Source organism: Temnothorax nylanderi, unplaced genomic scaffold (genome assembly GCF_030848795.1).
Source record: "Temnothorax nylanderi isolate EJ_2023f unplaced genomic scaffold, tnyl_v1.0 TNYL_tig0378_pilon, whole genome shotgun sequence".
NCBI lineage: Eukaryota > Metazoa > Arthropoda > Insecta > Hymenoptera > Formicidae > Temnothorax > Temnothorax nylanderi.
The window spans coordinates 96356-119934 of NW_027249440.1; the positions used below are offsets into that span (position 1 = coordinate 96356).

Here is a 23579-nt window from a genome sequence, read left to right on the forward strand (position 1 = left end):
GGCGTCCCAATGAGAATCTCTTAAGGGCCCCGCTCGCTGGACCGGACTCCTCGCCTCGATCCTCCCTCTCGGACGCTAGCTGCCGCAGCTCTCCCTTTCCTGGCGGTGAGCTCTCCCTGGTGATCCGACTCTCGCTCGGTTGGTCTCCAGAACACGCGCCGCAACGATCAATCCGCCAAGAAAGAGGTAACGGACTCAACACGTTCGAAGAAACGCAAGCAAGTGCGGCCATGACACCTAACGAGTGAGGAAGGAGGCGGGGGCTCTTTGAGAGTGGCGACTCGTGCGTCGCGCCATCTAATATGAAACGATCGGGCGTTGTAAAACGCGAAAAGAATTCGAGCGCAATATCTGAACAAATTATTTAATTTTTAATAAGTCCAATTATTAATATTTATTTTCATAATTAAACTTATTTTTTATTTTGATAAATGTAAATACAAATATCTTATTGTATTAATATTTAATATTAATAATTTAATTAGTTGCTTAATTTAACTTCTTGTTTAATAAATGAGCGGATGTAGTACTGAAAATGTACCTATTATATAATATTTTAATTTTCAAAATTGTCAAATTACAAACAGGAATTTTGTTGTGACTTTTACAGTTATAAAGTAACTATAATATTTAATGGAAATGGAAGCTTAACAAAATTAATATTGTAACGCATATTATTATAATGCTTAAATCATAAAATATTTCTATTATCCATGTCTGCCAATACAATATAATTTTTTATTCATATTGCATTCTATATAATGGCAATGTTATTATATATTTGACAGGCAAATCAAAATAGCTTCGAATCGATATCGAAATGATGAAATATCGATGTCTTAACAGAAAATATATAATTTGCCTGTTTACAGTCTGGCGCGATGAATGTATGTCACAAATAATCTTTTTTTTTTAATGTCATATAGCACAAACATCGAAATAAGCTTCAAATTTCGAGCATTATTTCGATATGATGTAATATCGATGATTTCGACGTCAATTAGACGTCGATTCGATGAGTCATTTCTCGCTGGGTACTTGGGTTGGAATAGGAAGACCTTTAAATGAGAGTACAAAGATATGTACTACTTAGGTTTTATTTTTTTAAAGTAGTTGCACAACAATTATTTTTCAAAGCAATATATATATTCTCTTTGTAATTGGCGCAATTAAATTAAAGATTTCATATATTTTTTTAAAATAACATATCACTTAGGTTGAGTTAAGTAACGCGAATTTGTAATATAATTTTGTTAAGAAGAAATAAAGCTACTACCACTTTTTGGATTTACAAAATACACAGGTAGCAAGACTCGTCATTTTGACGTCAATTGACGTCAAAAGTCTGTCATTTTGACGTCTTTTGACGTCATTTGACGTCAAAATGACGAGTGCTTGCTACCTGGGTACATTGCGTGTACTTGGCGCCTTTTTTCACCTTTTTTGAAAAAGGTAATTTTGTACTGATATCACGCATTCTGTACTGTCACCGACGAGATACTATTAAAAACCGACAATCCTGGGTAAATTTTCGTGACTGCCCGGGGGCCCGGTGGTAATTGAAGAATACTGACATTATCGACTGTTTTGGCTATTCGACTATTCCGAAAGAAGGAGTTTTACCTTATATAATCACTGTTTTATCATCAGAAATGTACAAATCTTTTATCATCGACGAGATGGTAATAGCTAAAAGTGCATGAAAGATAAAACAGAAATTAGCATATGAGTTGCCATAAATAAGAAAATATTTTATAATTTTTTCAATATTTGTATCTTTTTATTAATATTTTATAATTTGTTTGAAATAATAAACAAATTATAAAATATTTTCTTATATATGGTAACACTCTTATAAATATATGTATATGTATACAATACACATTTCATATGTGTGTATGTGTGTGTGTGTGTGTGTGTGTGTGTGTGTGTGTGTGTGTGTGTGTGTGTGTGTGTGTGTTAATAAATAAATCATTTCCTTTTATATGTATATAACAGTATATTGTAAAGTATTTTTATATAATTGTCAATTAAATAAAAAATATAAATCTTAAAAAAATTATAAAATATTTTCTTATTTATGATAACACTAGTTTTCCGCGAATTAGAATAGAAAACGCTAAAAGTTATTACTTAGTAACATTCTAATCAGTATATCAGATTCCCGATTGCGAATGTATCTTATTAATTCTTAATGCTGGCTCATATCACAGTACGCTTGCACGGTGCGCGAGTCTTTATATGTCGCTTCTCCGAAGTGCCGCGTATACGTATAAGAATATTTTATGAATCATTAACAAACAAAGATAAACGAGTGTTTTTATGAATATATATAGAATAGAATCATTTATTTACTTCAGTTTACAATGCCAAAAGAAGGAAACAATTGCTTTTATGAAACATGTATATCAATTGCTAATTTAGTGTTAAATTATTTTATTATTTTATTATTATATACACAAGGTATTGCAAGGCATAAAAACAGTGATTGCCACTTTTTCCATAAGATTCGATATATACATATGTATGTATGTACGTATATATGTATATGTAGTTTTAACAACTATTTAAAACTTACCAATAAATCCTATCACGCAGATATATTGTATATCATATATTTGTCAGATATTCATATCATATATTTATGCGATTAATATTTAATTGTATCATCACTCTAAGTACTAGTTCTTCTCCGATTACAGAAGTTAAGCAATATGTAAGATATGTTTACAATTTGGACGAATGTCCACTTGGAAAAACTATGTAACATTTACAAAGAAAAGAAGATTTCGTTACTCTTTCCTCGCTACACTTATGCTTCTTTCATATATTCCGCCAATGCTTGCTGTATGTTTTTATTTTTATCATCAGGATTACAATAATGTCATTAATATGGTTTTACGTCACTTTACGGATTATATAATTATGACAAAAAATATACGTCATTTTTATTTATATCTACTTGAATATATTATGTTTCTTGCAAAAGGTATATTATTTATAAATTTCGTAATTTTGCGTCGGATTTTTCCACTAGGCTAGATCATCACACAATCGCTATTTATTAAGCATGTTAATTATTAATCATTCTTTATCTTTCACACAGGCAGACGGTAAAATCGGCCATTCAATACATTTTTTCTTATACTTAAATTCTTATAAATGCAAGTACTATAGTAAGTCTTCTATTTCAGAAATAGTCAATATTTTGCGTGCTTTAAAATATTAAAAAGCTTACTTCTTTTGAAACAGATTTTTCATGCTTACTTTGTTTTGAAATACTACATCTAAATTAAATAATTACATGACGTTATAATAATTAATATACTAATGTCTAGATATTACCTTAAACGTCTGGTCATGAGTATGATCAGCCAAATAGACGACATCCGTTAAATAGACGATATTTTACTATTTCCAATAATGTTATTTCTTTATGAAAATTATAAGTTAAGATATTAAATGATTTTTTTCTGAAGCTTAACAAAAACGCGATATTATTAAATAAAATCTGTCCAGTAGCATCGTCTTTTAAATAAATATATATGTCTATGACCTGCGTGTCTCATTATTGTATGCGTAAAAATACAGACAAGGCATACAAATCATGGGGATACATATTTATCTATCTAAAAAATAATATTAATTACATAAATTTTATTTAATAATACATTTCTTATTAAACGATCGATAAAAAGAAAAGTTTACAACATTTTTACTAGTTTATATTAGGGCATAACTTTTGTTACTTGGCGCAAATTATTGAACATTCTCCGTGTATACGTATATGCCTAATGATAGAGTATTAAAATAATACATATTTAAAACAAAAGAGTGATGAAAAAAATTTTTACAGATATATTATATGAATTTTTTAGCATACGCGCCCGTTAAGTATGGTAGGTACATATACATTATACATATACATATATATTTTGAAAGCCAATTAATCGCATTTAACATCAAAAGACCTACGGAATATAATTATTTCATTTCTTGCATTTTCTTTTTGTTCTCTATGTAATCGACATTGCATTATCGTGGACGCCGTGTAGATAGATTCAACCTATATTGTTCGTCGAATAGCTATATATCAACATATCGCGAGAGCAGATGTCAATTGTTTCTTCGCGACGCTAGCTGCAGCAAGCACGTGTAGGAATTATTTACAGTGTTTCGATAAAATTGTGCTCAGCAATTCTTATAACTGTATTTAAGTGTTGGTGTAGTGTTACGCAGTAGAGTAAGTATTAAGACTACATCTGAAAACAAGTAAGATTTTAACAGTTTGGTAATTTTAGGCAGGTAAAAATGTCGACTACTCGGCGTAAAGTCGGAAAGACTCATTCTAGTACTTGCATTTATAAGAACTGCGGTATAAATAGCAGAGAAGATATATTAAATGTTCGATTTCATCGTCTGCCTGTAGAAGATAGAGAGCGATTAATAACATGGTTGGTAAATAGCGGTTGTGATGATTATGCGGAAGAATCCGATGCAGAATTGCGAAAGTTCAGAATATGTAGTAGACATTTTCCAACAAATATGATATATCCAAGCGGAAGATTAAAAAAGAATGCGGAACCATTATTATATTCTGTCGATTTTGATGATGATGAATCAATAGACGAGGATATACCATGTCAGGAGCATTATGGGCAAATACGCATTTTAAAAAGAAAAATAGCAAATATAAACGCTCAGATAATCCAATTAAAAAGATGTAATGACAAATCGAAACTCATGCTTAGAGCAAAACAAGCCGTAATTGTTCGTTTACGAAAAAAAATTATGACAGGTAATTTACCAGACAACAGTATTTTGAATGCCTTATTTCGACGAGTGCAAGGTTTTCTTTTAACATTTTTAATAATGCAACTTTTTCACAAGGAAAGAACTGTGTATAATGACGAAGAAAAACAATTGGCTAAAAAAATGCATTACACTTCGCCAAGTTTATATAGAAAAATGCGCGAGGAGTTTGGTTTTATATTACCTTCAGAAGGGACCATAAAAAATTGGTTTAATGTAGTAAATTTATGGCCTGGAATTTGTAGTACCATGTTCAATTGTTTAAAAGCGAAGGTAAATTGCATGGACAATGACGAACGCAATTGTGTTTTACTTTTTGATGAAACAAAAATTAAAAAAGGTTTTGATTTTCACGAAAAACGACAAAAAATTGAAGGCTTTGAAGACTTGGGATCACTGGGACATAACACAACCGTAGCAACAAGTGTATTAGTTTTTATGGTACGAGGTTTGTTACATAATTGGAAACAGCCTGTAGCGTATTTTTTAACCGGTGGAGCTCTAAATAATACTCTTTTAACATCTGCATTAAATCAAGTTATAGGAGCAATATCAGATACGGGATTAAAAGTGCGTGCTATTGTTTGTGACCAAGGCACTAATAATCAAAGTGCTATAAAACATAAAATTTCTATAGATCGTCCTTATTTCATGCATGAACAACAAAAAATATATGCAATTTTTGACGTACCACATATTTACAAATCTATAAGAAATCAACTCTTAAAATATAATATTTTATACGATGATAACAAAATAGCATCATGGAATGATATACGATTATTACGGCGATTGGAAAATGATAAAGCGACAAGAGCTGCTTGCAAATTATCGGAAAAACATGTAAATCCAAATAATTTTGACAGAATGAAATGCCGTCTAGCTTTACAAGTATTCAGTCGCAGAGTGTCAGCAGCTTTATTAACTGCAGGAACAACAGGAGGAATTGATACTGAAACTGTAATGCATACTGCTGAATTTTTTAGAATTTTGAATGACAGTTTTGATTCTTTAAACAGTCGCAGCTGTAATAGTCCAAATCCGAACGCTTGTGCTTTATCGCAAATTCGGCTTGATGTGGAAAATGATCTCAAACAATTATTAATAGATTGTTCTAAGTGGCGCACTATTACAAATAATGGTCTCAAAATACCGCCATGTTTTGAAGGACTACAAATTAGTGTTAAATCTATTTTACAATTATGGGATGATTTGAAAAGCGAAGGAATAAAATTTTTCATGACTTCTAGAGTAAACCAAGATCCGTTGGAAAATCTATTTTCCATGACACGTATGTATGGTGGAACATATAATCAAAATCCAAGTGCAAAGGCTTTTCGATTATTATTACAAAAAAATTTTGTATTAAATTTATCTAAACCTGCACAATCTGCAAATTGTTTGGATGATGAGGATGAAATTTTATTTCAAAGTGTAACAAATACATCTACATCTGCATCTGCATCTACATCTACATCTACATCTACATCTACATCTATTGATCAAATAACATCTAATGCAGACTTAACCGCATCAATTAATATAGCTAACGACTTCGAGAGTGATGATGATGAAAATATATTGATGAATGTCGAAAAAATTGTTGTGGACGTATCAGATGTAGATAATGAAACTTTAGAAGCGTCTGCTATTGAATATTTTGCAGGATTTGTTGCTAAAAAATGTGTCATGAAATCAAATTGTGAACAGTGTCGTGTTTCATTTATTGACACAAATCACGAACTGACAGACGCAAGACAAACATTAATATTTTTCCGTGCATATGAAACTAATGATGGTCAGGAATTAGGACATTTATGTGTCCCTACAGCAGAGTTTTCATTTGTATTTAAACTAATGAATGCAATATTTGATGCAGGTTATCCTAATATTAGAGGAAATTATAACATATTAGATACTCTGTTTCCATTGATGATACAAGCTGTACACATAAAGTATCCAGGTTGGTTTCAGCATGATACTTGCAGCATCCATCGAAAAAATCTTGCATATTATATGATGAAAGTTAAGATACATAAAGATGTAGTTTGGTTAGGACAGCGGCTAAAAGTTCCAAAAAATCGCCTTCAACGTAAACCTCCACAGAAATTGATAAATTTACAGAGTATGTAATAATATTAATTTTACATTTTACTCGCGGCATTTTGTGCGGATCGAGTAAAATGATCGCGGCTCTTTGAGCGGAACGATTTATGAAATGTATGTGTGTATATAGAGTGCTTTTCATAAATTGTTCCGCTCAAAGAGCCGCGATCTTTTTACTCGATCTGCATAAAATGCTACGCGCGAATAAATGTCATATATAAAATTTTTGAGAGCTTCTTCCGTTCAAAAAACCGCGATCTTAGCCGTTCGGAATCGGCGTTAAAATGTAGGTCCCATATACAATGTGTATAATACACGTACGCAACACTTGTATATGAAGAGAAATCATGCTCAAATACGAGTAATAGGACTGAGAATGGATATATATATCCTCATTCTATTACTCGTGTCCGAGCGTGGTGACTTCTCTTCATATACATGTGTTGCGCACGTAGATTATACACATTGTATATGTATATATATGGGAGACAAAACTTGGAATTCTTTAAAATTTTAATGTTTAATTTTTTTAATTTTTATTTAGGCTTATGTTAAATTTGTTAGTAAATTCGACGTTATGGTCATTTTCAAAAGATTTCCAAGTTATGTGTCAATTGGCCTCCACGTGGCGTCTCCTGGAAATGTTTTCTAAAAGCAGCTAACAATTGACACGCTTATATATTTATGAAATATATGTATAAAGAAATGATTGCAAAGGTATAATGATAATATGATAAATTAATTGTCAAATATGTATAATATTTCCAGTCCGAGGAGGACGAGATTGCGGAAAGGAGGGAGGAGAACCTATCCTAGGAGGAAGGAGAGAGCCAAAGACAAATAGAAGACAAATAGAAGACTTACTATAGTACTTGCATTTATAAGAATTTAAGTATAAGAAAAAATGTATTGAATGGCCGATTTTACCGTCTGCCTGTGTGAAAGATAAAGAATGATTAATAATTAACATGCTTAATAAATAGCGATTGTGTGATGATCTAGCCTAGTGGAAAAATCCGACGCAAAATTACGAAATTTATAAATAATATACCTTTTGCAAGAAACATAATATATTCAAGTAGATATAAATAAAAATGACGTATATTTTTTGTCATAATTATATAATCCGTAAAGTGACGTAAAACCATATTAATGACATTATTGTAATCCTGATGATAAAAATAAAAACATACAGCAAGCATTGGCGGAATATATGAAAGAAGCATAAGTGTAGCGAGGAAAGAGTAACGAAATCTTCTTTTCTTTGTAAATGTTACATAGTTTTTCCAAGTGGACATTCGTCCAAATTGTAAACATATCTTACATATTGCTTAACTTCTGTAATCGGAGAAGAACTAGTACTTAGAGTGATGATACAATTAAATATTAATCGCATAAATATATGATATGAATATCTGACAAATATATGATATACAATATATCTGCGTGATAGGATTTATTGGTAAGTTTTAAATAGTTGTTAAAACTACATATACATATATACGTACATACATACATATGTATATATCGAATCTTATGGAAAAAGTGGCAATCACTGTTTTTATGCCTTGCAATACCTTGTGTATATAATAATAAAATAATAAAATAATTTAACACTAAATTAGCAATTGATATACATGTTTCATAAAAGCAATTGTTTCCTTCTTTTGGCATTGTAAACTGAAGTAAATAAATGATTCTATTCTATATATATTCATAAAAACACTCGTTTATCTTTGTTTGTTAATGATTCATAAAATATTCTTATACGTATACGCGGCACTTCGGAGAAGCGACATATAAAGACTCGCGCACCGTGCAAGCGTACTGTGATATGAGCCAGCATTAAGAATTAATAAGATACATTCGCAATCGGGAATCTGATATACTGATTAGAATGTTACTAAGTAATAACTTTTAGCGTTTTCTATTCTAATTCGCGGAAAACTAGTGTTATCATAAATAAGAAAATATTTTATAATTTTTTTAAGATTTATATTTTTTATTTAATTTTCCTTATTTCCATACAGTATTTATATTTACAAAGGATATCTCTGCATTTCTTCGTGTTTTCTTTATTCTTCTTTCTACGTATCTGTTTAAAGAGCAATTAGAAAAGGAAAGAGATTGTGTATTAGTCGATATCTGTGGTAGTAGTTGGTGTGTTAAATATAGTACGGTGGAGCTGTCACAGATGGCGGCAGTGGTGCCGTTACCAATTTCATCTGCGAGATTATGTATTCATGCGCGCGCGGCACAGACCGCGTTGCGACCCAGAGACTATAGAGCCTCTAGGAGAGAGAGGCGACACGGGGGTCATGTGACCAGCCACTCTGTGATTGGTTAGCAGCAGTAATAGTGAGGTGGACGTTGCGAGATTGCGACGCCAATGCAGGCGCAGCCGCAGAAGTGCGCGGACCAGCGCGGACCGCAGATCAGTGACAGTGGTTGACAGGTTATACGAAGGAACGGTAAGTTTTTATTTATCAAATAATTAAAATGGTTGAAAATAATTTAAAGAAAACTATTAAAATGTTACTTACGTGCTGTAATAGTGTCATTATTAGGAGCTATATGCGAAATTCGTTGCACGGAGCAGGTGTTATAATTTTTTTAAATCGATTATATTGCAGTTTTCTAAATAAATAGTGTTAAACAAAAAGTAAATGTTGCAGTATCTGTTAATTTGGCGACGCAGAATAATTTGTCAGGTAATTTGTTCTTTTTGTATTACAGGAAACATTCTTGTATTATCATCATCGAGATGCCATCGAGATGTACTGCGTTGAGGTGCTCCAATAACAGCGATGACGGCTATACATTAGTCACATATCCGCGTGATGAGCTGCTGAAGCAACAGTGGATTGCTGCGGTGGGAAGAGGGAAAAATTGGTCACCTTCTAAATCTCAAAAACTTTGCGAGGTTAGTAACAATGGGCAAGCATGCTCTGTAATTTATTGTTAGACTCAGGTATATTTGTGACTTTCTTTCTGTAGGTACACTTTGAGCCGTCGGAAATTATTTTTGTTGCTGGGCGCAAATGCCTTAAACCCGGTGCAGTTCCTTCTCGTTTTTGTACGTGTCCTTCAGGAGATCAAGAGAACTGTCCAAGAAAAATTAAAAAGAGTCAACAAGGAATAAGCAAGAAAACTAAAAATGTAACTGAAAATCATTGTGATCACGCATATGCTACATCGGACCAGCGAAAGCCATTGTCTGTAAATATTATATCCAGTAGACAGACATGTCTGAAAAGAAAACTGAAAATCTTGGCCCAACATCAGTGTGGCTGTGTGCAGACTTGCAAACCATTAACCAAAGAAGATGTACAAACTACTGCGGAGTCTCAAGAAATTGTAGAACAAATGGACGAAATGCGGCCAATGGACGCGAGTGAGGATTTGCTGAGGAGCATCATAGAGGAAGATGAACGGTTGCGGAATGAAATCAAAGGAACTGTGGAAGAAGTAATAAAAGTAAACAAGAAGACTGAAGAGATTGATGTACAAGCTGTGAATAGAAAATTATACGAAGAAAATTGTGAACTAAAACAACAGGTTGAAGTATTAAATGAACGTGTACAACTTACGCAAAAAGTGTTGACTGAGGATCAATGGACAGCTTTAAAAACTGGGCAAAGTAAAAGTATAAAATGGTCAAAAGAGACAATTCTAAAAGGGCTGGCCTTGCGTTTTACCTGTGGCACTACAGGTTACAATTATATAAGAGAAGTTGTTGCTCCCTTTCCCTCAGTCAGGACTTTACAGCGAAGTATAGAGAACATTTCTTTTGAACCAGGACTTTTGACAGATATTTTCGCCTTACTTAAAGAAATGGGAGAACATTTGGATGAAATTCATAAATTCTGCTGTTTGGTTTTTGATGAAATGAGCATCTGTGAAAAAATAGATTTCGATTGGAACAGTAAGGCTTACATTGGATGGACCACTCTACCTGATGTACCTAAGACGAAAGCAACTAAGTTACTGGCTTTCCTTCTTAGTGGAGTGTGTAAAAGATGGAAGCAAATTGTAGCATACCATTTTACACCTTTACAGACACATAGCAAGAGTATCAAGAAAATTATATTGAGTATATTAGAACAGTGTGAAAGGAATGGCCTTGTTGTGATTTGTTTGGTTTGCGATATGGGTAATCGTGGCATCTTAAATGAACTTGGATTCAGCTGCAAGAAGAACAAAATGGTATACAGCATTCCTCACCCATTCAACTCTTCAAGAAATTTGTATGCCATTCCAGATTTTATTCATACTTTCAAAAATTTGAAAGAAATGTTAATGAAAGTTGGTGTCATTCAATTACCTGAAGATGTTGTTAAAAAGTATAATTTAAAATCACACACAGTGGATATGAGATATGTAGAGTGGCTTGAAGATAAACAATCCGATATGAACCTGAAATTTAATCCGAATTTGAAGAAAAAGGATTTAAAACCTAATCATTTCAATAAAATGAAGGTAACCCCAGCTACCAACACTATCAACCCTCAAACTGCAGGAGCTCTTTTTCGCCTGAGTGAGACCATGAATGACTCAGTAATGGAGACAACAGCTTGGTTTATTGTAATGTTAAGACACTTATTTAAAATAATGACTTCACGTGACAGATTGTTTGCATTGAGTTATAATAAGATGGAGTCGTATCATACTGCAATAGAGATTATTCGCTTATTTATTTATATCTTCAGAAATGCAACGATTGAAGGAGACTGGAAAGTCACTCTCACACACATGATTATGTGTTTAGAAGCTGTATTAGAAATTCAAGAAGAATTACTTCAAAAAGAATCATTGGATTTCTTATGTTTAGCTCGCTTTAGCCAGGACTGCATTGAAAATGAATTTTCTAACATTCGTATACAACGGCCAAAGCCCTCTGCTCTGGAATGTAAAAACCGTCTGAAACAGTTGGCCATATCACGTAAAGCTGTGTCGATAAATAGCTCCAGCTACAACTTTGATGGATCTCCAACGTTGATTGACCTGATGTCAAGAATTGAAAAACCAAAGGAAACTGATACTTTATCGTCAATTGTGTTCCCACAGTTGAATGTAACTGAACCTTTAACAGACGAAGAGGAAGAAATTCTATATAAAATGTGTGGCTACGTTGTGTTCAAGCTTAAGCAGCGAATAAAGTGTGCTAATTGTTACTCAAAACTTTTGCATTCAGGTCCAGTTCTCCATCCCAGAAGCGGCTTTGTGAAGGCTTGTGAATTTCTGGAGGGAGCTCTTGTTTCAGTTTCAGATGAAGTATTTCAACTTTTGAAAGGTGTAGAATTAATTCTGAAAGGCGTAAAGAATAAGCTCAAGGATGTAGGACAAGACTTGAAAGCAAAACTGGAACACCATTTGGAAAAAGAATTAAGTTCTTTCACCATTAGCACTTGCCATAATAGGAAAGACCTTTTAATTTCCAGATATTGCAGCATGAGATTGCGTCAGATATCTTCAGAATCAAGCAGCATTTCTGCCAATAAGAGTAATACATCTGCTTTTGCAAGCAAGAGCATGGGATCAAGACTTTTAGCTGATAATTTCAATCCAGTAAGACATACAGCCGCAATCGCAAAGAAGTATTAATTGGTGTGAAATAATGAAACAATATTGTACATACATACAATATTGTACGTTTAATTTATGTTGAATACGTATGCAATACTGTAATATGCAATGATGTAAGGATTAGTGAATGGTTATAATTTTAAGTTACAGTTTATATTTTATTTTATGTTACAGTTTATATTACAGTTTATATATAAAGCTTGTTGCTTTCGATAAGTAGTATATAAGAATTGACTAATATATACAGTATAATAATGAAAAATATGTTCCTACAATAACACGTACATTTACAATTTGTTTAATTTATGTTCAATACGTGTGCAATAATGTGATGTTAGCAATTATGTAAGGATTAGTGAATGATTGTAATTTTAAGTCACAGTTTATATTTCAAGCTTGTTGCTTTCGATAAGTAGTATATAAGATTTGACTGATATATTGAAAAATATGTTCCTACAATAACACGTACGTTTACAATTTGTGCAATTTATGTTGTTTAATACGTGTGCAATACTAATATGTTTGAAGTAGCAATTATGTACTTATGTATGCGCGCGCGATTATGTCTGCAATTATATACTTCTTCCACAGTTCCTTTGATTTCATTCCGCAACCGTTCATCTTCCCCCGGGAAAAAAAAATTATATATAACTATATAAAAACATATAAAATTATGCATAATTATATATAAATATGTATTCTTTTATATAATTTAATATAATTATATCTAGATCTTTATATAAAATTATATAAAATTTTATATAATTATATATAAGTATATATATTTATATATATTTATATATAAGCATACATAATTTTGTATAAATCAGAAAATTTCAACATATATATTTATATATTATTATATATAAATATATATTAAAATATATAATTATATAAAATATATATTATTCTATATAATTATATAAAATTATATCTGATTCCTCACGTAAAATTATATATAATTTTATATAATTATACATATTAATATATTTTTATATAAATGAATATATAATTTTTCTAAATAAGTAAATCCTAAAATATATAAATTTATATAATTATATATAACTAGCTTGATACACCCGCGTGCTTCGCTACGGTATGCGAAGGATTCTATAATTCACCCCCGAATTTAGATTTGCCCCTTTAGGGGTTGATTAGGGCAAAATCTTGAATTATGTTTTTAAACACTTGTATGCGGGTAACCTTTGTAAGCAAAAACCAAGTCGATATCTCATCAGGCCCAAGCAGGGAGAAAGTCGTGAAAACACATCTTACCCCTATTCACCCCCTTAGGGTTCAAATTTCTAAAAATCCCTTCTTAGTGGGTGCTTACGTTATGAGAGGAATACACTCTCCAAATTTCATGTTTCTAGGTTCAGGGGTTTCGGCTGGGCGTTGATGAGTCAGTCAGTCAGGACATTTGTCTTTATATATGTAGATAGATATATAATTATATATAATTTTATCTGTCAAAGATATAGAAATAATGTACATGCAGTTAAGAAAGATGCATGCGCGCGGTAGCTGTCTTTCCGTGATAGTTTGCAACGACGCCACTAGGCGGCGCATAATGGTAAGACTAACTCGTAAGTAAATTTCAGTTGGGGGCTAATATAAGCAGGCCTCCTGCGAAGCAAAATCATGACATCCGCGAGACATCTATCTTTGTCAGCAATACAACGCAGTCTCACCCAACACTGTCTTGATGCAAAATAATGCAAAAATTATATATCTATAATTTTATATAATAATATATAATCCTTTTTGAAAAATTGAAAGTAAACCTTAATATAAAGTTATATATAATTATATAAAATTATATAAAAATTTGTAGAATTATATATTTTTATATATAATCAGATAAAATTATATCGTGCCAATTTTCATATATAATTATATATAATTATATATGATCATTTATATATAATTATATATGATTATATATAATTTTTTTTTCCCGGGCCTCTATGATGCTCCTCAGCAAATCCTCACTCGCGTCCATTGGCCGCATTTCGTCCATTTGTTCTACAATTTCTTGAGACTCCGCAGTAGTTTGTACATCTTCTTTGGTTAATGGTTTGCAAGTCTGCACACAGCCACACTGATGTTGGGCCAAGATTTTCAGTTTTCTTTTCAGACATGTCTGTCTACTGGATATAATATTTACAGACAATGGCTTTCGCTGGTCCGATGTAGCATATGCGTGATCACAATGATTTTCAGTTACATTTTTAGTTTTCTTGCTTATTCCTTGTTGACTCTTTTTAATTTTTCTTGGACAGTTCTCTTGATCTCCTGAAGGACACGTACAAAAACGAGAAGGAACTGCACCGGGTTTAAGGCATTTGCGCCCAGCAACAAAAATAATTTCCGACGGCTCAAAGTGTACCTACAGAAAGAAAGTCACAAATATACCTGAGTCTAACAATAAATTACAGAGCATGCTTGCCCATTGTTACTAACCTCGCAAAGTTTTTGAGATTTAGAAGGTGACCAATTTTTCCCTCTTCCCACCGCAGCAATCCACTGTTGCTTCAGCAGCTCATCACGCGGATATGTGACTAATGTATAGCCGTCATCGCTGTTATTGGAGCACCTCAACGCAGTACATCTCGATGGCATCTCGATGATGATAATACAAGAATGTTTCCTGTAATACAAAAAGAACAAATTACCTGACAAATTATTCTGCGTCGCCAAATTAACAGATACTGCAACATTTACTTTTTGTTTAACACTATTTATTTAGAAAACTGCAATATAATCGATTTAAAAAAATTATAACACCTGCTCCGTGCAACGAATTTCGCATATAGCTCCTAATAATGACACTATTACAGCACGTAAGTAACATTTTAATAGTTTTCTTTAAATTATTTTCAACCATTTTAATTATTTGATAAATAAAAACTTACCGTTCCTTCGTATAACCTGTCAACCACTGTCACTGATCTGCGGTCCGCGCTGGTCCGCGCACTTCTGCGGCTGCGCCTGCATTGGCGTCGCAATCTCGCAACGTCCACCTCACTATTACTGCTGCTAACCAATCACAGAGTGGCTGGTCACATGACCCCCGTGTCGCCTCTCTCTCCTAGAGGCTCTCTACCAGAGACTGATCACGCAGCGAAGGCGTGATACGGCGCATGCGCGAGTGTGCCGGTACGTGCGTGCGGCTTGACGAGCGGGCATTCGTTCGTCGTTCGTCCGTCGTCACTGATCTCTCGTGTTTCCTATAGTCGTGTTCGATTGCTACTTTTCTTTCTTGCGAGACGATTCGCTTTCATTGAGTCGAGAATTGAGATACGTTATTGTAATCGTCACGATATTTTGAGTTACTGTATAAAAACCGAGAGTTGTTATTATCGTCGGCCAAGGCGGTTGCGGTGTTGCCGAGAGGAACAATAACCAAGGTCCGAGCTACGAAAAAGAAGGACGATCGTCGCCATTACGACGTCGTTACCCGAACAAGGGACGCTGCCGCCTTTGCTGCTTCGTGTTATCGCACGAAGGAAGAGAGCCGCCATTACAGGAGGAGAGAGGACATCCTTGAGAGCTGGACGAGGGATGCCCTTACGAGGGTGAAGCCCGCAATCTTTTCTTAGAGAAGGCTGGATCGAGGGATGCCCTTGCGAGGGTGAAGCCCGAGATTCTGTCTGCGAAAAGATGTTTCCGTTATCGGAAGCATCTGCTGTTTACAGGTAACTTCCTTCGATCTCTGCTAAACCATCGATCATCTCAGAGTGTGAGCTAGATATTCGTCTAGCGCAAGATGGTGGACTTACGATCCTTTCATCGTTTCGATCCTTGGTTTCAGAGTTCGCGAGAGAACGATGCGAGGAATACTTTCTCAACAAACGAGAAGTCGTGGACTGTTCAAATCCAAGCTACATTTTTCTGCAAGGCTGAGCTCAGTATAATTCTTTCTCTTTATCTTTTCTTGTGGTTGCAACCCGAGTAAATAATCACTGATCTTTTCTGTAAATAGCTTAAAGTCACATTGTCGAGATTGATTACTAAAAGAGAAACGTAATTACGATATTCACTTGAATCCTGCGTTACACTTGCGTTTATTGTGGTTCAAAACCGCTACTATTGATACTTCTTGCGTTGATAAGATAAAACTTATTATCTGCGTATTATTAATTATTACTTGATTGAATTATCTCTTCATCTTTAACTGAGTTCGATTATTACACGCTATATTACTTATTGGATATTATTCTTTTATTGCTTGAATTAATGTGTCAATTAATATATGAAAGTGCGTTACATTTGACTTGTAGAAATTACTCGGAACATGCTGTCTTATCGTAATTCTTTACCTATTTTTGAAAATAGTCATTACTCTTTCGAGCATGTAGAATGCTATATTATTCAATCACTTCATCAGGAATGTTATGTCATGATTATCAGGAGATTGACGCATTACTTCATTTATGATTATTTCTTGTACGAGTTCAATGACATTTATTCGTATTATATTACTTTATATGTGTCTAACATGAACGATCCTTTCTTTGAGATAGATTAATTCTGGAATCAAGAGACACGGTAGTGTCTCGTGCCAAGTACACGCGGAGCGAGACCGACCGTGACTCTTTTACGCGACGCGACGGGTTGCGAGTACCCGAGATGTTGAGATCTCGATAACGAGTGAACGGATCAAGTTCTAAGTAGGCTTGATCGATAGTTTGGGGTCGAAAAGGGGGGGGGGTATCTCTTATAATATTTTCCGCTACGAGCCCTACGAGCGGAGATATTGCGACGAAAAGTCCAATTGTGTGAAAATTTTATTTAAGATACTCCTCCTCCTCCTAACGCCGACGTCTTATGACATATATATAATCAGAAATGTCACTTTCACTTTTTCGACGCTGGCGGCGCAGGTATCGCCAGTTTCGATATCGCGCGCGTATTTCGATCGATCTAGGCTGCGTTCGGGGAGCGCGCTATTAGCGCTATTTGCTTATTCTATCCTTGTTCTACACTTGATGAGCGATAAAGATAGAATGATGCAATAGCGCTAATAGCGCGCTCCCCGAACGCAGCCCTAGTAGGTAAATTAAATTAGGTCGATAGACTTATCGGTCAGGAGGAAGATTTCTATTTAGGTAAATTAGGTATATATATAATACATATTGAGTCAATTGCTTCATGTTTATCTGTAGAGATTTCGTATCCTTACATCGTGGGTGCGTTCCGTAAAGATTTCAGTAAGGAGTTTCAGTAGTGATGATATTGGCACTACTGCGTTACTGCTGGGCATGTGTTCCACTCAGCTGTTTTTACTGATATAAGTGGTGTGTAATTTTACCTTTGTGTGGCTGTTGTGCGTGAGGTTAACTTGTATCTTGATATCATTTATCGCTATTTATTGAAATTGCAAAAAATATAATGGAAAACTATAAAATAAATGCATGTAGTGAAAATTTAATTCCCTTAAAATTAATGGATGCAGCGACGAATAAGTTATATACTTTATATTTGTCCCCTCATACGCATCATCGTGCAATGAAAGGTATGTTTTTGAACAAATATTTTGTAATGTAAAAATGATTATTTTAAAAAGTATATGCGCATCTATATGTACATCATGTTCAGTCTCTATTGTAGCACATTTCTTTCTTCGACAGATTTAACGTTTGCAACAGATTTATTGGTTAAACATAAAGCTGCTTTAGCTTCTGTAAATAAATCATGTCAAAATAATAAATTTGTGAAACTAGATTTGCAAGATAAGTCACTAAAAAAATACACATTACATGTTGACCAAGAAACGTTTAATCATGCACAGAAAGGTAATCGATCATTAAAATTTTTAGGATTATTTTATATAATTTCTTTGATATAATACAAAACTTAATTTGAGTCATGTCTATATATGATCATATATTTTAAACACATTTTTTACAGATACAGATTTTTCAACAAAGTTACTTGAAAAACACAAAAAGACAGTGAATAATAGTTTAAAGCAGATTTTGCCAATTTATCAAAATGAAAACAGTCAAAAGCATCCATCTACAGATTCTCAAGAAAGTTGTAGTAATGCCAGTGTTTCAAGTGACTTTTCAACAGACTATGGTAACGAAGAATGTGTTAATGAAAATGAATTTGATGAAAATGATGGATCCACTTTAAATACGTTAAAAAATAAAGGTTTGTATTGAATAGTATAATTGTTAAAATAGTGCAGAATTATAATTGTTTTTTACATTAATATTGTGTTTATATTAATATACTTACATTAATATATTGTTTCTCATATATTAGTATATACAATTTTGATTTATGCAGATAATAATCGTCATTTGTGGACAAAAAATGAGACTCTTCTTTTACTTTCATTGTATAAAGAATACGAAGAAGCTTTAAGCAGGGGAAAATTAACATACAGGAAAGTGTTTAATAATATAGGAAAAAGTATGAATTCCAAAGGATATGGAGTTACTGCAGCACAATGCTCTTCAAAAATAGACACATTAAAAAGAGTCTATAAGAGTGTAAAGGATCATAATGCCCAAAGTGGCAATAGCCCAAAAACCTGTGATTTTTACGAGGTTAAATATATTATTCAATAAAATATTTAATTTAATTATAAATATATGATTATATGTCAATGTACATTATTTATATTGTTTTGTAGCAACTTGATGATCTCTTTTGTAATAAACCTTGGATAAACCCCATATCAACTGCAGGTTCTAATTTGCCTCTGGATAAATTTAATGAGAAGGACGAATCAAGCATTTGCAGTAAGTATATTTATAAATATCATATTGTCTTCTAATCATACACCCAATTCCATAATTTAATATTCAACAAAATAATTATGTTTTTTACAGAACGACCCAAACTGGTGGGTATGCTGGAAAGTGAAAAAATAGAGTATCTGAAACAGTCCTTAGAAGATAAACGCTTGAAAAGAGAAGCTACAGAGAAATACAGAGAGAAAAAGCTGGCAATAATGGAAAAATTACTGCAATATCAGTCAAAGTAATTTCTTCAGATAACTTAAGATATTTCGTTATTTTTAATGTTTTTTTATTTACAGGTGTAATAATTGTTGCATTAATTGTTAACATCAATGTTCTTATAATATGATAACAGATAAAGTACTTTGTTAATAGTATACTATTATTTAGGGGAAAGTGGTCTAAATCGGCCACCTATTCCAAATCGGTCACCCCCCCCCCCAATTTCATAAAAACCACAACACTTATCATCATGCCAATAGTATAGTTAGGGGTACTATTGATAGCTGATTATAATCACATTGTTGGCATGATGATAAGTGTTGTGGTTTTTATGAAATGGAGGGGGGGTGACCGATTTAGAACAGGTGACCGATTAGACCACTTTCCCCTATATTTAATTATTAGTTATTTTCATAAACCAGTTATTTTTATTTATTCAGTCATTTATTAGTTATTTTTATAAACAATGTAATAGACTATATATTACTAATTAAAATATAATTACTAATATATTACTAAATAACAAAGTACTTTATCTATTACTGAGAACTATTATAACTATTGTAAGTGTATGATGATTAAAAAGTTAAAATTTGTTTTAAAAAAGTTTGTAATTTTATGTTTGTTTTTTGAAAAATATTAGATTCAATTACAAATTAATGTTATTTAGTTTACGTTAACTATAAAATTTAATCTTATTCGTACACATTTCAAACCATTTAGTTTTCTAGTCTTCCGAAACAGAACTGAATGTTTAAGTACATAGATGCAAGTAAATAACCAATATGTGTTCTCATGATGATTGTACATCATTCCTGATACTAAAAGGAATGATTATTAATAAATAAAATAATTGTATTCATTATTAATAAATAAAAATTATTTTGTACTAAGTTGTTACTGATAATATAATTAATCTAATTGAATACAAACTATAATGGAAATTTATTTTAGAAACAGAATGTTAAATCTGATAGTCGTAAATTTTCATCGAACTCTAAAGCTTGTATCAGTCTAAAGATTGAGATTGAATTGAAATTTGATCAATCAAAGCAAAGTTATACTAGTTTTCTTTCTCCTGATTGGTTATATTTCAATTCAATCTTAATATCAATCTCTAGTCTAATATGGGCTTAAGGACTATGTTTTTTGAAAGGAAGACTTGTACTATTTAAAATCTAATGCCCGACCTAAGATCTAGTGATCAAAAATTTGAATGTGCTTTCTTTTTTTAATATTATTAGTTTTATGCACTATTATGTAAATTCTTGGATTCTTGTGGTTAAAATATTATAAAACATTATCTTTTATCATCTTGAGTCATAAGTAAGTCATTATAATCAAATAACTATATCTTATTTTATTCTAATTGATATTGATGAGATTTGATGGCATGTTTTATTTTTTATTTTAAAATTAATTTTTTTATTTAATAACATTGCTGAACATTTTCTATACATATATATAACAATTATTATTTATAATAATATGTAAAACGAATCCTAATAGATATTTGATAAATAAATATCAGTTTGTACGATTAAAACTTTTTTAGATACTTGCAAACTTATAACTATATAACTATTATTGTAAAAGTTGATGTGTATTAAAAATCTATATCAGAATTCATTTCATACGTTTTTACAAATAATTATTGCTCTCTTATATATTGAAAAGTGTCAGCTAATTGTTATAAAGCGTAGCAACTGTTATATTGTTATAAAATTATTTATGACTACGCATTTATAAATTATATAATTTACTAACTACATGGTGGTTAAAATAAAATAAAATTTTATATTGACTTTTATTATATTTTATTATAATTTTAACTAGGAAAAGTAAAAAAAAGTAATATTACAAGTATACAGAAAATTTTATGTAATAACAAGTATCTTAATTAATATTTTCATTGAGGAATTGCATAAGTCTTGCTCTTTTTGTTAGGCCTTCTTCTTTCAAAATATTATCGACGTCAAGTGGTTGCAGCTCCTCATCTGCATTATCAGGAATTACTAATGGATATTCAAATGTGTCTTCTTGTTTTAAGCAAATATTGTGTAAAATACAGCAACATAATATATAATACGGTATTAAGTCTGTTCTTCGCATATCGAACTTATCCAATAGGCTTCTCCAACGTATCTTCAATAGTCCAATGGAACGCTCCACCATCATTCTCGTTGAAGACAATATTTTATTAAAATACACTTGTTCTACTGTCAAGTGTCCATTATCCCGATAGGGCACCATCATATGTTTTTGAATGGTGTACGCTGAATCTCCTAATAAATGCATATTATTAGGAAAATATTCTGCATTGCATCTTTGTTGGACACCGGAATATTTGAATACACACATATCGTGCACTGAGCCTGGAAGACCAGCAAAACAATGAATAAACTCCAGTTTATCATTGCATATTACCTGCAGAACAATAGCATAAAATATCTATAATAATTTAATATGTAAAATACACATTTTCTGCAAATTAGTATTTATTTTATCGCACAACTAAAAATAAAATTAATTTATAACTATATATATTCTAATAAACTACTAATTCCACAGATAATTTATTTTATATTTCTACTTACTTGTAGCTGTATTGAATGTACACCTTTTCGATTGATATAAGATTGTGAATCTCTTTTTGGAGAAGGGATTTTAATATGTGTGCCATCCACAGCTCCAATCACACTAGGAAATTTATATTTTCTTTCAATTCTATTTGATGTATAAAATGCTTCTTGCTCTGTAGGCCATTGAATAAAATTACTTCTTAATTTACAAATAGCTTTTACTACACGTTTCACTGCACGCCATGCCGTTGCTTTTCCTACATCAAATTTTGTTATCACTGATCTATAAATAGTCACAAAATGAAAATACTTGTTAATAAAAAAAAATAACAGTCAATAAATCTATACCTGTAAGAATCAGGAGTTCCTAAAACATATAATGTTATATATAATTGTTTTTCAGGAGAAATTGGTATTTTTCCAAATCCACATTGACCACTCTCTAAATTTGGTCTTAGAATGAATAATAAATAATCAAAAGTTGTTCTATTTAGACTAAAAAAATTAATAAATATATTATTTATTGTATATATTATATATATGTAACAATAATATTTTCCGTGTTAAGTATATTACAGTATTTTCACAAATTTTTAATTAATAATTAATAAATTAGTTTCACCGATAATTTTCTTGAAATTCTCTTGCTGAATATCGATAAATAACTGTTTCAATAAAATTTTCAACTCGAGGTTTCTTTCTTCGATTTTGGTTATGATAATCATTTTCATTAATGTTCTCAATAGCACTGTCATTATCACTTGAAGAACTCGAAGAAGATTCTAATATTATTAAATTTTGAGCATTCATAATTAATAAAAATGTTTCAATTATTTAGAGAACGATCCGACGCAATGCTTCAGTAAACAGCTGAGTGGAACACACGTCCAGCAGTAACGCTGAACGCAGTAGTGCCAATATCATCACTACTGAAACTCCTTACTGAAATCTTTACGGAACGCACCCCGTATTACCACCGCTACCGGAAAAGAAGGTTCTCTACGCTTGGCAGAAAGTGCCGCTAGGGAATTTTTAAGTCGATTCTTATGAATCAAGCTTGAATTCGATGTCTAGGTATCCTAGGTTGCCGATGACGAGGTCCAGATAGTGCGCTTCATAGTTTTCGGTGTCCAGGTGTAATAATACGTTGAATTCGATGTCTACGTGTCCCAGGTTGCCGATGACGAGGTCCACATAGTGCGCTCCGTAGTATTAGGTGTTTACGTGTATTAATACCTTGAATTCGATGTCCACGTGTCCCAGGTTGCCGATGACGGGATCCAGATAGTGCGCTTCATAGTTTTCGGTGTCCAGGTGTAATCGTACGTTGAATTCGATGTCTAGGTGTCCCAGGTTGCCGATGACGAGGTCCACATAGTGCGCTTCGTAGTTTTCGGTGTCCAGGTGTAATAATACGTTGAATGCGATGTCTAGGTGTCCCAGGTTGCCGATGACGATGTCTAGATAGTGAGCTCCGTAGTTTTCGGTGTCTACGTGTATTAATACCTTGAATTCG

General features: G+C 32.5%; 2 protein-coding genes and 1 long non-coding RNA gene across 5 annotated transcripts; 1 reads left to right on the top strand and 2 right to left on the bottom strand.

Moving 5' to 3' along the window:
• Window positions 1–12641: 12641 nt before the first annotated feature.
• Window positions 12642–15546, bottom strand: LOC139781972 (uncharacterized). The gene is made up of 3 exons (XR_011720742.1): window positions 15420–15546; window positions 14968–15154; window positions 12642–14893 (listed from the first exon to the last, which is right to left on the bottom strand). It is a non-coding gene; the product is annotated as an uncharacterized lncRNA (long non-coding RNA).
• A 2050-nt stretch (window positions 15547–17596) lies between these two features.
• On the top strand, window positions 17597–20374 carry LOC139781971 (uncharacterized). 2 transcript variants are annotated; one of them, XM_071720848.1, is made up of 6 exons: window positions 17597–18022; window positions 18138–18302; window positions 18418–18663; window positions 18802–19064; window positions 19151–19259; window positions 19350–20374. In XM_071720848.1, exons 1-6 carry the CDS (start codon window positions 17899–17901, stop codon window positions 19502–19504), a joined length of 1062 nt encoding a protein of 353 aa, XP_071576949.1. In that variant the 5' UTR covers window positions 17597–17898; the 3' UTR covers window positions 19505–20374. The 2 variants fall into 2 exon arrangements, with proteins under 2 accessions (XP_071576949.1, XP_071576950.1); XM_071720849.1 differs by lacking the exon at window positions 18138–18302 and having other exon boundaries at window positions 17598–18022.
• Window positions 20375–21274: 900 nt separating this feature from the next.
• Window positions 21275–22972, bottom strand: LOC139781969 (putative nuclease HARBI1). Of its 2 annotated transcripts, none has more exons than XM_071720846.1 (4): window positions 22686–22972; window positions 22412–22558; window positions 22079–22346; window positions 21275–21908 (listed from the first exon to the last, which is right to left on the bottom strand). In XM_071720846.1, exons 1-4 carry the CDS (start codon window positions 22871–22873, stop codon window positions 21378–21380), a joined length of 1134 nt encoding a protein of 377 aa, XP_071576947.1. In that variant the 5' UTR covers window positions 22874–22972; the 3' UTR covers window positions 21275–21377. The 2 variants fall into 2 exon arrangements, with proteins under 2 accessions (XP_071576947.1, XP_071576948.1); XM_071720847.1 differs by having other exon boundaries at window positions 22412–22430; window positions 22686–22968.
• Window positions 22973–23579: the final 607 nt, after the last annotated feature.